The sequence below is a fragment of the Oreochromis aureus genome, linkage group 12 (assembly GCF_013358895.1).
Source record: "Oreochromis aureus strain Israel breed Guangdong linkage group 12, ZZ_aureus, whole genome shotgun sequence".
Lineage (NCBI taxonomy): Eukaryota > Metazoa > Chordata > Actinopteri > Cichliformes > Cichlidae > Oreochromis > Oreochromis aureus.
In genome coordinates, this window is record NC_052953.1 from 28,153,889 (window position 1) to 28,170,689 (window position 16,801).

The 16,801-nt window shown below is 40.7% G+C and overlaps 2 protein-coding genes across 3 annotated transcripts; one reads left to right on the forward strand and one right to left on the reverse strand.

The window, feature by feature from the left end:
• The first annotated feature begins 2,571 nt into the window (after positions 1-2,571).
• On the forward strand, positions 2,572-10,377 carry ccdc92 (coiled-coil domain containing 92). 2 transcript variants are annotated; one of them, XM_031731297.2, is made up of 5 exons: positions 2,572-2,655; positions 2,826-3,013; positions 5,624-5,796; positions 6,282-6,323; positions 9,430-10,377. In XM_031731297.2, exons 3-5 carry the CDS (start codon positions 5,661-5,663, stop codon positions 10,236-10,238), a joined length of 987 nt encoding a protein of 328 aa, XP_031587157.2. In that variant the 5' UTR covers positions 2,572-2,655; positions 2,826-3,013; positions 5,624-5,660; the 3' UTR covers positions 10,239-10,377. The 2 variants fall into 2 exon arrangements, with proteins under 2 accessions (XP_031587157.2, XP_031587158.2); XM_031731298.2 differs by lacking the exon at positions 2,826-3,013.
• Positions 10,378-12,306: 1,929 nt separating this feature from the next.
• Positions 12,307-16,513, reverse strand: chmp7 (charged multivesicular body protein 7). The gene is made up of 10 exons (XM_031731283.2): positions 15,917-16,513; positions 15,657-15,828; positions 15,153-15,338; positions 14,923-15,056; positions 14,726-14,774; positions 14,493-14,612; positions 14,313-14,411; positions 13,387-13,444; positions 13,073-13,288; positions 12,307-12,993 (listed from the first exon to the last, which is right to left on the reverse strand). Exons 1-10 carry the CDS (start codon positions 16,177-16,179, stop codon positions 12,938-12,940), a joined length of 1,353 nt encoding a protein of 450 aa, XP_031587143.1. The 5' UTR covers positions 16,180-16,513; the 3' UTR covers positions 12,307-12,937.
• Positions 16,514-16,801: the final 288 nt, after the last annotated feature.

A 16,801-nucleotide genomic window follows, 5' to 3' on the forward strand; every position in this document is an offset into this window, starting at 1 on the left:
TCGCGTCGTCCATCTTTTTTACAGTCAATGGTTCTGCCAATATAATATACACTTGTTGACCACTTTATTAGGTACACCTTACCAGTACTGGGCTGGATTTTTAGCTTCAGCACTGCTTCCATAGATTCAACAAGTTGCTGCCTGTATTCTCAGTTTCCTGTTCTTAGCTGACAGGAGTAGCACCAGGTGTGATCTTCTGCTGCTGAAGCTTCACGGTTCAACAGATTGTGCATTCAGAGATGCTCTTCTGCAAACGAGTGGTTATTTGCGTTACTGTAGTTTGAAGCAGTCCGACCATTCTGGAAACAAGGCATTTTCACCTGGAGAACTGCCACTTACTGGATATTTTCTCTTTTTTTGGACCATTCTCTGTAAACCCTAGAGACAGTTGAGTGGGAAAATCCCAGTAGGTCAGCAGTTTCTGAAACACTCAGCCTTTCTGGCACCAGCAACCATACCACAATCAAAGTCACTTTAATGATTTTTCTTCCACATTCTAACCATGTCTGCATATTTAGAGCTGCTGACATGTGATTGGCTGATTAGATGTTTGCGTTAACAAGCAGCTGAACAACTGTACCTAATAAAGTGGCTAGTGAGAGTAGAAACATCAGTCAAAGTGGGTGTCATGAACTGGCTCAAAGTTCAGACAATAGAAGGGGTTTGGTGGAGTCTGCACAGATAAATGCACAGTGTTAGACCTTTCAAAGAAAGAAAATAAACCCAAATCATGCCTGCCTGCTGGGGAGACGAGAGAATGTTAGCTACCAAGCCTTTTTAAATAATTAGCCAACTGGCAATAGGTATGCTTTCTCTAAAGAGCCGCCTCACACCCTGCATGCCTCTTAGAGAAAAACAGAAAGGAAAGACAAGACCAGACAGACTGGGCAGTGTTATCATGCAGGTGATGATTTAATACATTCATCATTTCAGAAGCAAAGAAACACAGGCGAGGCTACGTCTGTGTGGTATTCACTAACGAAGCAGCACCAAAATTTGGACAGGGCTGCAGATGCTGTTATTTACATTCCGCCTGATGAAGTTCTTTGTTTCCTTAGTGAGTTGATATTAACCTCCCCACCAATCTAATTGCCTACATAGTGACCTAAATATGTATCCAATTATGAAAAAATAGCTCATGAAAATCCCACACTGCAGCAGCTTGTAGGGTTGTTGTCTTGCTGAACCTGCATTCATCTTTCCCTCAACCCTGACTAAACTCCCAGTTCCTGCTGCTGAAAAACATCATAGCATGATGCTGTCACCACCATGCTTCACTGTAGGGATTGCATTGGCCAGATGATAGTGCTGCTTGGTTTCCTCAAACTATGACGATTGGCACTCAGGCCAAAGAGTTTAATCTTTGTTCAATCAGACCAGAGAAATTTTTTGACCATGGTCTGAGAGTGTTTTGGGTGTCTTCTGGCTGTCATGTGCCTTTCACTGAGGAGGTGCTTCAGTCTGGCTACTCGACCACATAGGCCTGATTGGTGGAGCGCTGCAGAAATAGATGACCTTCTGTAAGATTTTCCTCTTTCCACAGATGCTGGAATAATGTCAAAATGACCACTGGGTTCTTGTTCACCTCCCTGACTAAGGTCCTTCTACCCTGACCACTCAGACTGGCCAGGGAGCCAAGCTCTAGGAAGAGTCCTGGTGTTTCCAAACTTCTTCCATTTACAGATAATGGAGGCTACTGTGCTGACTGGGGCCTTTTCTGTATCATTTCCCAAATGTGTGCCTTGATACACTCCAGTCTCAGATTTCTGTAGACAACTGCTTGGACTTCATGGCTTGGTTTGCCCTCTGACATGCGCTGTCAACTATGAGACCATAGATAGACAGGTGTGTGCCTTTCCAAATCATGTCTAATTAACTGGATTTACCACAAGCAAGTTTTACAAACATCTGAGAGATGATCAGAAACAGGATGCACATGATCTCAATTTTGAGGATAAAAAGAGATTATTATTTAACTATTATTTAATATATTTTATAGAATTATCAATACTTTTTTATGTTTGTTTCATTGTATTCATTGACAAAATTTGTGACTGACAAAGCTACATGAAGCACTGACTTTGACTTTGATAATCATTATATCAGATCTGATATTGATGGCTCTCTCCTAATTTGAACAGATATTTGTTAATTTACCTTTATTCTGTTTTTACTTGTTAATGTGATGAACTGGGTAGTGACCATTTTTAATTGTTGATTAGAGAGTGTGACTCTGTTAGTGTAGAGAAAACGAGAAAGAGAGAGTGGAATGTCAAAACGTGACAAGTGGAAGGAAAAAAACTGTTGCTGTTGTACTACCGCCTACACAGTAATTGAGGGGCAATACTGCCCCCTGCTGTCCTGCAGCTGTACTGTCCAACAGCTTTCGTTCATTTTTATTTTTTCACGCAGTCCAGGCGCTTTGACATAACAAAACATCAAACCTAGCGCCTGAATAAACTATCATAAGCATCAAGAAGTTATGACACGTCACACTTGACATAACAACTACTTACTTCGACTCTATCACTAGATGGCGTGTACGCCTCACCCCATAACAAGTGACAGTTTCTGTTGCTATGGTGATGACGCTCTCCCCGTAAATGGTGGCACGTCCGTAAGAGCTGCTACTTCCACATTTAATGACGTTTAAAGGTTAGTAGACTCTATTCTACTGCTTAGTTTGAACACACGTAAATTCAAGCTGTGATTCTAACCTTTAACTTTAATGTAATTGGTCAAAAGTCACTGGTCTGGAACATTTTAGGGTTGTATCGCTTAACGTTCAGGATTCCCATGATGCACCGCTTTATTTTGTCTAGTAGCTCGGGGAGATGATAGGAAACCGACACAGCCACCCTTCTCTTTAACCCAGCGGAGGCGAACCCCTGACAGCAGCATCCCTGACATGCCCCACAAGGCGGAGTGCGCTTAGCCGGTGTGGCTAGTCTGTTTATCCACAATTCTCGATATTTTAGAAGCTATTCGACGGCCGCGTATTTTTAGCTGTAAGGTAAGCTCTCCGCCATATAACGTCAAGGTACTGTTGTAGCCTTGTTAGCAGTTAAGCTAGGCTAGCATCAATGAAAGCCTCATAGCTTACGTAGGTACCCCGTTTTATTTGAAGGAGGCTATCGGCACATTAAAATATATGTTTCGTTTATCTGAAGCTAATTTTTGTGTGCTTCAGTTTTATTTGGGATTAATCTAAACACACTCAATCAAACTACATTTTAACTTTTAAATGGTTTTGTCTATTCCACGTCAGAAAAAGCCTTAATGTCGTTAATAATGGCATGGCACCTGCTAATGTGTGCGCATTGCTGCAGGACTTTCATCGAAAGTACGGATAAGCCCTGTTGGATGTATTCAGTGTATCCCGAATTTACCTGACCACCTCCACAAAGCTAAATAAAACCCCATCTTCATGCTAGGATTGGTCGGTTGCTTTGTGCGTGCAGCAGGCTGTTTTTGGGTGATTGTAAAGCGTGGTTTGGTGTGACCCAGCAGAGAAAGAAAATGTACTATTTGCTGGACACTGGTCAGCTCCTCCCTGGACCACAGTCGCACATAGCGTTGGTTGCAAGGACAGCCTTTGTAATGACCCCTTGAAACGCAGCAATGGCATCCAACAGCACGCGGAGTCAAAAAGAGCACAGAAAGTGGGGTGTTTTGAAGCCTTTCACTTCCACCGCTCGCCAGGCCTGATTTACGACTTTCTCTTATTCTTCGGTAAAGATAAAGAAGGTCAAGTCGAGAATTGAGTCTCTGGATGAAGATTAACGTTAAAACAATGATCCTCTGGCAGCTACCGCTAGGACCAGCGGAGGCTTCATTTCGGGGTGCTGTCCGCAATGCAGGTGCTGAAATTGAAAAAGTGTCGTGGAGCGCAGTCTAATAACACGTAGCGTTATCTGTCCTGTTGCAGTTGCAGGCGTTGTTTGTAGTTAGGCCACTTAAGCTTTAGCTGCCTCTGTTTTCCTTTTAATGCTTTTGTTGATGATATAAACATGACCCTCTGTGAGGACGTGATTATTGTGTAGAGTAACCCAGACTGCATCTTTCCCTAAAATACAAGCAACAGATTTAGAGAAGATGCTGGAAGGGAAGCTTCTGTTTACAGTGTGGAATCCAAGGTTGAAGGATGCACATTTGCGTGCAGATTCAGCGTCATTACAGGGCGTGACAGCGAAGGAGTTGTGGCTCAGGATAGTAGCTATTTGCTAATGTTTCGTTCTGCTGCTGCAGTTCATTGATTATTTATATTCTCTGTGTGGGGAAATACTGGTTGCTACATTAGGAAAAGAGAGTCAAGTAAACACGCTCAAATGACAAGGATTTACATCTTAGAGGAACTGTCTTTCTTTAATTCACTGAGCCATCCATACACTTTTTGAATCACCTCCATGCTATGGCATGAGCCATATTACTGAAGTTGGCTGAGGTCACGTCTTTGCAAGCGGAAAGCTATCAAAGCTATTCTAGGAAGGAGATGGGATGAGAGATATGCTTGCAGCGCAGGGTTTACCGGAAGGACCGCACATTACTCATCAATAATAGATTATCTCCTCAGCCTTTGTGACACACCCCCAGCTGTATGTGCCAGGCTGTGTTTTGGTTATCACATGTTTTCATAGCAAAAACACACAGAAGTGTGAGAGCTAAAACTAGGGAGCATGTCAGGTCAGGTGCATGGGATGTATTATTCATATTAGTTAGATGATGTAAGAGTGAGAAGCTCAGAGATGTTTTATTGAAACACACTTATGGCTGCCTCTGTATACAGGAGGGACTTTAGCGGAGATCAGTGTTCTCTGAAGCCTCAGCACAGTTTAACAGAGGGTAGAGATATTAAGACTCCCCTCTGGAGACAAGGATGTTCAGTGAAGAGAGTGTGGAAGAAGGTGGGGCAAGCCACACCCAGTGTCACTCACTGTGACATCTGTTAATGTGTTCAGCTTTGATTTGGTGTTATGACTGATGGCGTTATGGACGCTTAATGAGAGGATTATGTAATAGAGACATATGTTATGCTGTTTAACTGTTGGGGTCTGTTAGATATTCTGAATTTGAAAGACTCTCTCACAGAGGAAAAATATTTCCACTGCGTCGCCTTATCAAATTACAAGATAATATGTAAATTGGATTAGTACATATTAGATTAGTGTTACCTTTCAGATGCCTTTTTTAAGGCCAGCAGGGCCCACTAGATTATAAATCGATAGTCTCATTTCAGTGATTGGTCGTTAAGTACAGCAAGCCATTACAGTTGCCTGGCCTTTCTCTGCTATAGTCTTATTCTAGCATTGACCGAGGCAATAATGATATCCGACACAGCTACTGTGCATAACAAACAACAAACAGAGTTGTCGTTTTTGCCTTTGGATGATCAGTTTAAATGTGAAATGCCCTTCTTTGTAAATGGAGTTAATGGTATCATCTCGTATGTAGATTGGCTGGTTTGCTTAGAAAGCAAAGTTAGACCGTATCCTAAATCTCACGTTTACAGCCAAATGGGTGAGAATTGATGTGATTACTTTTTTTATGGTCCTCTTCTCTGTCTCTCTTTTTTTTACTCTCTCTCTTTCTACCTCGTCTCCTTTTCTGTCATTTCCGCCTGGAGGTTGCGAGGCCAGTTGTGTGTCAGAAGAAAATTCGCCATGGCGTCAGCAAATGTAACACTGGAAAATCAGTTGCAGAGTGCACAGAAAAACCTGCTCTTCCTCCAGCAGGACCACGCCAACACACTGAAGGGGCTGCACGCAGAGATCCGCAGATTACAGCAGCAGTGCACAGGTGAGGAGGGCCACAAGTAGGACTTCACGCTGCTGCGGAAGACCGACACATTTAATCTCAACTGTGGTAGGGAGTGCCCATGAATTTAAAACAGAGGCTTTTGCTGAACCTAAGCTTATGCCTGGAACTAAAGGTCAGCATGATGATGCGTTTTCAGTGCTAAATATGTCCGAAAAAGTATGGTGACTTACTGGCAGTAATAGATACATGCTGCAGACATAAATATGGTCGCCCAGGAAAAGCAGAAAACAGCATGATCTGCCCCTGACTTCCTGTATCCAGGGCTAACCTGTTTACTAAAGCTGACGATGAACTCTCACTAATCTTATTAAATGAACACTGCCATATGGAAAGCACAGACATGTTTTCCCCAAACTTGCTTTGCTGTTAATTAGTTTGTGAGGGGCATGCTGTTAGATAGCTGCCCTGTTCCAGCCTCATGTAGCGCAAGCATTGTAAATAACCCTCTTCTTTTTCTTTCATAGACCTGACGTATGAGCTCACTATCAGAAGCTCCGATCCCTCAGGTAAGCATCATTTGTAGTACACAAGCACCAGTTATACCACTGGCATTCAATGTTGTTGTCATGAGTCAGAGATGCCATTAATTTGTTGTGGAAAAGTGATTACTGCTAATGCTTTACATGCTGTTTTGCCCAATGTGAGCCCTTTGGTCTAGCCCTTTTCTTTTTAGACCAGTCAGTCTTTTTGGTTCAATCTTCTGACATGACAGTGCCATTCTGACAAGAGTAGTTAGAAAAAACTGTTTCAAATTATACTCACTTGCCCCAGGTAAAAGCGTTTTTATTTTTTTATTCTTTGTCTTTTGGGTTTTATAATGATATATTATATCTATAACTACTTCAAACTGTGCAGCAGAAAACCCCCACAGCAGTAAAGGCTGTAAATCAGTGTTTTTTCCTTTGAAATAGAGGTCTGTGTCAGTGGACAGGCCTGGGAGCACAGCACTCTCCCTGTTCCCACCCAAGAAGTATTGCAGTGTGGGCCTCCCTGCTGTTTATTGCAGATCCCATTGCTCATTGCCACCTGCCCCTCCCCCATAAAACCAGGGCCATGACATGGAGTGACATCACTGGTCTGAATCATATGCTGCTCCACAGCACAGCCTCAAAGGCACCTGATAGGCGGAATACAATTTAATTTATTTACAAACTATCGATGGCCACACTGACGTGTGCGAATGAGTATGTCACCGGGAGCACATTATGTTGTTGTTGTCCTTAAAGGCCCAGCCTCAATCAGTATTGTCAAGGCCTCCAGTCAGAGGCACTATCATGTTAGTGGGGGACATCTCAGAGATTGGAGTGCAGGAAATGAGATTATGTGTCACAGCACTAATGCACACACCACTAAATGCTCACTTTAGCAGGGCCCAGCTGTTCTAGCTGTAGCAAAAATGTGCCAGCCTCCCCTTCAGAAAGTGAAAAAAATGATATAATCATTGCTGTAACCACCCCTGTATTTGATTAGACTGAATGAAGGAATTGCAAAGGATTGAGAATTTCTACTGTATAAAAAATACACAAATGTGCTTCATTCCATATTTTTTGCACATATACAAACATAGCTGGTTGGCTGGCATAGCTACATTGATTGTACCTGGGTGGGGCAAGGCTGGGTGGGGGCAGCAGTGATGGAGGTCACATGAGAGTACTCTAGCTGTCTACCAGAGATGTAATGTGAGACAGGAGCTCTCTGCCCACTGCAGATGAGTCTCTGTAGGATCATACCATCTCTGTCAGCCTATAGTCAGCGTCTGCACTTAATGCACTAATGATTAGTCCGGTTGTCTTTGTGCTGTTATATACATATATATATATATATATATATATATATATATATATATATATATATATATATATATATATATATATATATATATATATATATATATATATATATATATATATATATATATATATATATATATATATATATATATATATATATATATATATATATATATATATATATATATATATATATATATATATATATATATATATATATATATATATATATATATATATATATATATATATATATATATATATATATATATATATATATATATATATATATATATATATATATATATATATATATATATATATATATATATATATATATATATATATATATATATATATATATATATATATATATATATATATATATATATATATATATATATATATATATATATATATATATATATATATATATATATATATACATATATATATATATATATATATATATATATATATATATATATATATATATATATATATATATATATATATGTGTATATGTATATGTATATATATGTATATATATATATATGTATATAGTTTTTTAAAGTGGTGGTTTGTTATGTTTTGCTTGTTTGTTTGTTTTGTCATGAATCATTCAAGCATAACAATGGTAGCTAAGTCAAGGGATGAACCAGTATTATGTTTACACATAACAGAGAAATGTAGCAAAGAAGCTATTTTAAATTGTATCTTTAGGAACGTTGTTACTAGCAGTCACAACAACACAAAATTTCTTCCAGTTTCTTTAGTTGTGTATATGAAAAATGCCAAAGACAACACAGTTTAAGAGAGATAAGATTTACATGAGTATTTTTGCACCAACGAAGTGATTCCCAAAGAGCTGTTAGCTGAAAACTTAGCATGTCTCAGCATGGTGTGCAGTGTCCTTAAAACTGAACAAGCAGAGGGCAGAAAGAAGAAATGTTAGGTTTTAAAAATGGCCTACACCAGATAAACAGTATCTGAAAGTCGTATCCAACAGAAAGACCTGTCGTGAGACCTGACAGATGCATCTGACCCTTCATTTGATCCATCTTCTGTTCACTGAAGCCTCATCAGAAATGATGTCAGTGGAAGGGCGTCTGTCAAGAAGCTGTTATTAATGAAGGGAAATGAGGACAAAAGGCTGGAGAATTGGACTGATAGTCAGTGGCAGCAGGTCTTTATAGAGTGATGATTTCAAACTTGAAATTTCTTTAAAATTATTATTTTTTATTTATTTATTTGTTCAAATGATTGTCAGTATGTACGGAGGTAGTCAGGATAGAGGGACAACAGAAATTGTCTACAGCCATCTGTAAAACACAGTGGGGGCTCTGTCATGGTTTGGGGCTACATTTCAGCAAGTGGAGTTTGGGAATTATGAAAGCAGAAAAGTAGAATACCATTGCAGCACCATCTGGAATAACAACGTACTAGCAACAGCTTTATTTTCTTTATTTTTCAGATCCCAAACAGATTGCTAATGCAGTCAAAGCATAGTTGGATAGAAAAACACAGAATGGATTGGCCTCATCAGAGCTCTGACCTCAACATTATTAAGACTGCTTAAAGAAAATTTCAAGAAACCTTGTCTAAGAGAGTTCAGGCTGTGTTGAAGAACAAAGGTGGTCATATCAAATATTGACTTTCAAACATGTTAGAATTGTCAAACTTTTTTCCTTTTATTCTGTATTTACATGTGTGTTTGCATCTTTCAGTAATCGCTGCACTATTTCCTATTTTCCTGTCAAAATATAACTTTTGCACAGTACTCCATGTAAGAGCTGTTGGGTTTTTTTGTGTGTGTGTGCAGACAGCAGCGAGGCCCGATGCAGGGAGCTTCAAAGGAGGTGTGAGGAGCTGGAGGCCCAGTTAAAGAAGAAAGAGGAGGAGAACACAGAACTTCTCAGGGACCTGGAGCAAAAGAACGCCATGATTTCTGTCCTGGAAAACACCATCAAAGAGAGAGAAAAGAAGTACCTGGAGGAGCTTAAGATGAAGAGCCATAAACTGGCTGTTTTGTCTGGAGAGTTAGAGCAGAGAGCCAGTACCATTGCTTACCTTACCTCACAACTACATGCCACTAAGAAAAAGCTGTTAGCCAGCAGTTCCTCTGAGGCCAGCCCTAACGCCAGTCCTGTCACCTCGTACAAGCCCACGCCTCCACCGGCCAAGGACAGGCAGCCTGAAACCCCTCGTCGCCGCATGAAGAAGAGCCTCTCCCAGCCTCTACATCCAGAGTTGACAGAGGTGTATCGCCTTGGAGCGGACGGTAGACGGATGGTGCTGCGGGAGACAGTGGATGCCATGCCTGACCCAACACCCTTCTTGCAGGCAGGCAGAGAGTCTCCTGAACCACAGGTAGTTTGTGAGCGGCCTGCTGTCATCCCTCCCATCGCCTCTGAGCGCTCGCATGCTCCTCCACTGGGCGCTACGGCAAGTCCGCGACACAGCCCCGCACGGGACCGTCAGTACAGGGCTCACGTGGGCGTGGCACATCGCATTCCACATGGCACTCCTCCCCTGGCTCCGCCACAGGCGGACGTGGAGACTCTGGCAGTGGACCAGGTCAACGAGGAGAAGGTTGTGCGGAAGCGCTCGGGAGCCGACAGGACAGTTTAACACTGCACTGCAAACCTGCACCTTAAATGCACATCTACTGTATACACACCACACTGCAAGAACAAGAAACAGCCTGAACCACTTTGTAGCCTGCTTTTTACGCAACACTGCAATATTAAAAAAGGAAATTATGAAAGTATATTATGATTTGGTGAGTGGTATTCCATTAGGACTTTTGTTTTTTTCATATACAGTAGAAATGGACTACTATAAAGCATGCCAAATGTTTATTTACTGTACACCCCAGTGAGTCCTTGTACTATCACACATTGACTTTTTGCTTAGGCTTTCACTTCATTCTGTCTTACATGGTGCACACAACAAATTCTTAGCCAAATATCTGCATCAGTGCCTGCTGAACCAGTTTCACCATACACGAGCTGCGTAATGTAGTCATGGCTAATAGTTATCTTTACATATCTCTGTCTGCTTCATCTTCTCTGGACATATCAACAAACTGTATAACAAGCTGTGTGCAGCTGCTTAGGATAGAGCTGAAATAATTAAACTATTACTCCCTGAATGTCTTTCATCTGCTTGTGATATCAGTATAATAACAGCCCTGTAGGTATGAGCTGCATAATATGCAATTAGACGATTGCCGGTTGCGAAGGTGAAAACTGGACTCTCATCTTTTCCTTTGCTGACTGGGAGAAACAGCAATAGGTGTGAGAGAGCGAGAAAGCGAGTGCGTGTTTCTGAGAGACAGTGTAAGCCACTGTGACAACAAAGTTTTAGTTTCAACATTTATCCATTGATGTTATTTGTCATGCAAGGGCATTTTTTTCAAAAACACTGCTGTACTAGGATTTTTGTGATATTATTAATTGTACTTTATAAAAGCTGTACATTTGTAATGAATTCTTTTTTTTTAATTTATTATTGATTGTAGGACTCAATAGAAAGTACAACAACACCTCAGATATTCACTGTAGTTACACCACCAATGTGACGGTAATTAAAATCACTAAATAATCTGCTTTTCACTGTAAGGTCACTTGTCCTTGAACTATACAAAACAATACAATAAACAAATGATTTTTTTTCAAAGGGTTACTGGGTTTCTGTTAGTGGCTGATGGGCCACACTGAAAGTGTTCTCCATGATCCAAACTGTGGCTGTTTTGCACACCTGTCTACGACAGCATCCATGCTTACAGAGTCTGTTGTTCTTAGATTTAAACAAAAATAAAAACTGAATCACATCAGGAAAAAAAAATCTGCCTTTTTATACTTACCTGTGTATGCACTTCTACCAGACAACCACTAGGTGTCCTAATTTTTAAAAGAAAATGTCACTGAAGGGATATTAGCCACTGTATGAAAACAAAGACTGCATTACATGTAAACAGTACCTTAAAAACATAAGTCATAGACCAAAAACATTTGTAAAACATAATATTTTACTTTAATGATTTGGTTGTAAGAACCAGTTCTTAGGGCAAAAATGTTACTTTAAGATTAAATGTCTACTCAGTCTTATGAGTCTGGATTTTTGCTGTAACATGATAATAAAATCAGAATTTGGCACAAAGATATGAAAGCATTAATATATCCATTGAGCCTGTGGTGGTGTGAAAATGTGCGGGATATTTCTTGACACACTTGGGCCTGTTAGCACTAGCTGAGCATCCTTTAAGTGCCACAGCCTGAGTATTGTTGCTGACCAGGACCACAGCGTACCTATAGTCTGATGGCTGCCTCCAGCAGGTTCACTGTACTCAAAGGAGGTCCTAATAAAGTGGCTGACGAGTGGATACTGTGTGACAGAAGTTTTGGAAAAGCTAGTAATTTCCTAAATATTTACAGTACAACTATATTTAGGGTCAGATTTGATGCAAGAAGTAAATTTCCTAGTGGACCTTCCTGTGCCTGCGTGGGCTTCCCTACCCAGTGCAGAGTGCTTTGTGTGGATCAATTCTAATAGAAAAGTGCTTTAAAAATGTCTGCCCAATTCAAATTACACTGGCCCACAAGTCTGTTTAATCCAGAGGTGACTCCAAACAACCACTAAGTAAATGTCTCCTTTGACAACATGAGCACAGGGACTGACGCACGAGCACCACAGATGAGTGATTAAAATAAATTTTATTTTTGATATGGCATATTTGGTTAAACTCACTTAAGGTAGGCTTTTCTCAGTCTTTACAGGTACTCTGTATTGAGACTAAATGCAGTTTTTATAAATCATTTGGCATAACATTCTCTTTACTTTTAGGTTCATATTTACAATCCAAAAGGCCACTTAATACACTTTACAGGACTGCTATTGATGGACATTTACACACATTATTAACACACAATAAACAACAAATACAGTTTGTTTTCTTCCTCTTCTCAAAAATAGCATAAAATTATGTCCTGGTGGTGACATACCAAAGAGCCTGTTTCAAGGGGTTAAAACGTTCACTCCTGACTCGAGAGCATTTGAAAGCGCTCAAGTTAAAAAGTGCACAGAGGGGAAAATTATTTTTTTTTTAAGTGCTTTTTGGCATGCCCCCACAATAAGGAAATCTTTTTTTTTTTCAATGACAAATGACAGAAAGTGCTTTGTTGTCAACGTGGTATTGGCTTCACAATCCCTCAAATCACTACTGAGTATTATTTTAACTTGTATGAACTCACTTTAATTTTTAAGAGCTTCACTTTGTCTTGATATGCGATGAAGACCTTCAGGCTTGCCACGTCTTGCCTGCTCCGTTACTGTGCAGGATCTAATATCTTGGCTGGCGATGTCAATTTCTTCTGTTGAAAGCCTGGACAGAGAAATGCATGTGTGTTATTCCAAAAGACTTACAACAGAGCTGGACAGAGAACAAAACTCAAAGTGCAAACCTGAATCTGTAAGAGTCAACTGATTTAATTCTTCCTCCAGCTGCTCGGTGCTAATATTCAAGGGGCGTTGAGGTACGTCGGGCAGAGAACTGAGGATGGACACAGCAGAGGGCTGCAGGTTGTTTGCTGGGACTGTGGGTAAACCTGAGACGGAATCTGGCTTTGACTCATTCAACAAAGATTTCAGTTCTTCCTCCAGCTCATCCATGTCTTCATCTACAGAACAAAAACACAAAAAGACATGATTAACTTAGAGCTCTATTAAAATCGGATATAAAGCATTGTGTAGATACAGCTCGAACAGAATGACTTACCTGCAGCAGTCACACCACTGGATATAGTCTGGTTCACCTCATCTTGAGTGTCACATAACTGTGTTTACAGAGAGGATACATGAAGATCGTTAAATGCTGGAGTTAATTAAAGTGGATCTATTATGCCTCTCCTTATGTTTTTGTCAGTCATATATTGTTAGAGCGATGCATTCTCATATTAAGGATGACTAAAGTTTCAAGTTATGAGGTCAGTCCACATGTAAATTTTAAGAGAAAGTAAAAAATAACTATTTAAGACTTTAGTCCAACAATAATTGAAGTAACTTAACCATGCTGTCATATAATAACACTGAAAAGTATTTTCTACCTGCGTTGTTGTATTTTGGGTCGAGCTTTTAACCAGCTGCTTACAGCCCTGTTTTTGCACCATGTGATCACATCACTAATTTCCATCCACCATTTGCATTTCCTGTCATATGGAGTGCAGTCAGCGCGTGCTCGAGCAGCGCTTGGTGGAGTAATTTGTTTACATTTGAGTTGCACATCCCCAGTTGCTGTCATCTCCTCCTCCATGGCCTGTTTGTACTCAGTGATGTTTTTTGTGTAGTGAAAACACATTTACTTGTTGTTTTCATACTTAGCAGGAATTGTGCTTTGTTGGAGTTTTTTGAAGCAGTTCCCTTTTTAGGTGCTTTGATATGCTGCTTTAGAGATGGTGGTGACTCTCTAAGTGGAGCCAGTGAGAATTGATAATGTTATCAGAATCGCTAAATTCTTATCAATTCCCATCCCTAAGTATATCGGATATCAGCACTGATACCACTACTTTTAACCTATAAACGGCAGCTTATGTAGGGGAGAGCTGTGTGTCATCATCAGTTTGCAAATTCTGAACACATTATAATGAGTCCCACTTAAAAATAAAAAACATGCAATTAAGTTGAACATTAAAAGAAGTTGTGTACCTCCTGGATTTGATCCACAAGGCTCTCAGCACGCTCCACAGTCACATCTTTGAGAGAGAGCCTCAAGGCAGCCACTCCAGCCTGATATGCTTGCATAACCTAAAGACAAGACAACAACAAGCTTGGTTATAAACAGCTGTACAATAAGGCTGTGGCAGCTCCTGTTAGTGTTGCTCTTACCATCTTATCACTCTGTGACTGGGCTATTCGATCCAGGATTTCCCTGATGGACTCCAGCTTGGCAAATAAGTTGTCTGCTCTCTTTTCTACCCTCTTGCGGCCTCTCAAACACCTCAGTGCCTTTTTGGATTGACAGCAAACATAAATAGGTGCTGTGACTGCCATCGCATATTTGGTTTCAAGTGCTTAAATGACTTTTTTTTGTTTTTTAAACAGTCAACATCAGTAATAACCTGTGATTTCTTCCCTTCCCGCAGCAGAATCCTTGCTTCCTCTTTGCACCTGCAATTAGATCACGTAAAGAAATTTTAGCAACAATCTGTCTTTCTGAATCACTGTTCCTAAAAAATAAAATAAAATTTAAAGAAATGGTTTCAATATAAAGTAGCACACAAACCGAATCAATCATTTATTATAAAATGTGAGTTACTTGTCAGCCTCGAGGCCCAATTTCTCAACCCGCTCTCCAAGCAGTTTCTCACTGCGCTGTAGCTGATAGATGCCTATGTCCACGTCACTAACCGCAGACACACGGTCCTGTCCAGGTAGACAAAACTTAACAATCTGTAAGAGAAAACACACAAGGACAGAGAGATTCCTTACATAAAGATGTCGCTGAAAATGTCAAATGTGCAGATTGTTAATGGTGGGCAGACTGACCTTCTCGCCTTCGTGCAACGAAACCATGACTTGCTTATCCCTCTGCAGCTGCAGGAGCGCCATGCATAGGGTGCTCTCATCAGCACAGATGTTAGAGGAGAGGGTGCAGAGATCTTGAAATGACACAATGGAGCAGCTTGAAAATTCACTGCTGCGGTAGACCCTGAGTAACTCTGCTGCTTTCTCCTGGGGAACAAAAAGAGAATTTTGTATTTTAATGGCTGCCAAATACTGGAGAAAAGGAAAGAGAAATCCCTCATCCTGGCTGCAATTCAAAATATGCAAGATGCATTTAATTTTGCTCACTAATATGCAGTATCGGGGCTTGACATCTACTGCAATATGAAACTTAAAGTGCATTATGGGAGATCAAGATAGGAAATACGCACAGTAATAACTTAGAGAAGTTATTGACAATATAACTAAAAATGTAAAGATCTCAGTGGCTTGAATATATGGATGTCAGCTGCTATGAATATGTGAACTTAAATGAGTACAACAAACCTTTACTAGTTCAATGATGACAAAAGACTCCTCCAAATGCACCCGGCTGCTACCCAAAAGAGTCGAAAAGGTCCACTTTAGAGGCTTCACTAGCAGCAGACCCACACCCCAGGACAACCAGCCACAGTCCACATTAGCAGCAAACTCCGACTCCCTCTGGATCTTCCCGCATCTGGCCGCCGAAAAAGAAAAAGACAGACAATCGAAGTAAACTGACCCAGACTGGCAGGCTTAGTGAGCGGGGACAGAGATTCACTTACGTGGCCATGGACTGGATGACAGTGGCCAAGCCAAGCGGTGACTTTTCTTTTCTCTTGAAGATTTTGTTCAGTTCCTGCAGATTGACACACACGGTGCGGCGGTCCTTGCAGCTCTTCACGATCAGAGCCGTCCAGAAGTCCATCTTACTGTCCCAGTCCGTAGTGTTGACGTCTCGGTTCTCCTTGAAGTCGGAGAACATAAAATTCATCCGCTCATCGTCGTCCCACTCGAGGGGGAGCGTAATTTCAGCGGAGTTGGACATTTGTAACACACAAAGCTAAAGTTTCAGTAAACCTGTTTATCGACTAGCTTGCTGTTGTTGCCAAGCGGACAGCTGAGGCAGCTAGCTTAAAACCGAAGCAGCGTTTGGTTAGCTAGCAACATCCACCAGGAGCCCTTTAAGAAAGAGCCAGAATATCACCGCTTAACGTTTAATAACATGTAAATCCAGATGTCGCCTGCTGGGTTAATCCTACCACTCACATGCCACAGCAAACTGAGCTACTTAACCATTAAAAAAAGTCTCGCTAACGCGAGCTATCGTTTCACATTCCAACAACAACAATGTGTGGTAACATGAGTTCACAATTCTCAGCCGTACGCAGAGGCGGCAACAGTCGTTCCACTGCGTAAAAACGTCAAGTCGACCCACAGGGACACCCCGAACAACAAAGCAAGCGCCCCTTCAACTTGCTCGTGAATACTACGGTTGCGCGGCTTATGAGCATACGAGAGGTACGCAACGTCTCTTAATGGAGTCTATGGACATTACCCATCATTGACCAGATTTCACAGTGTAAATGAAGGTGTGTCCCAACGCATAACCACATAAAATACAAGACACAAGACTATTTGGAGCCCATATTTAATTAATTATAGGATTT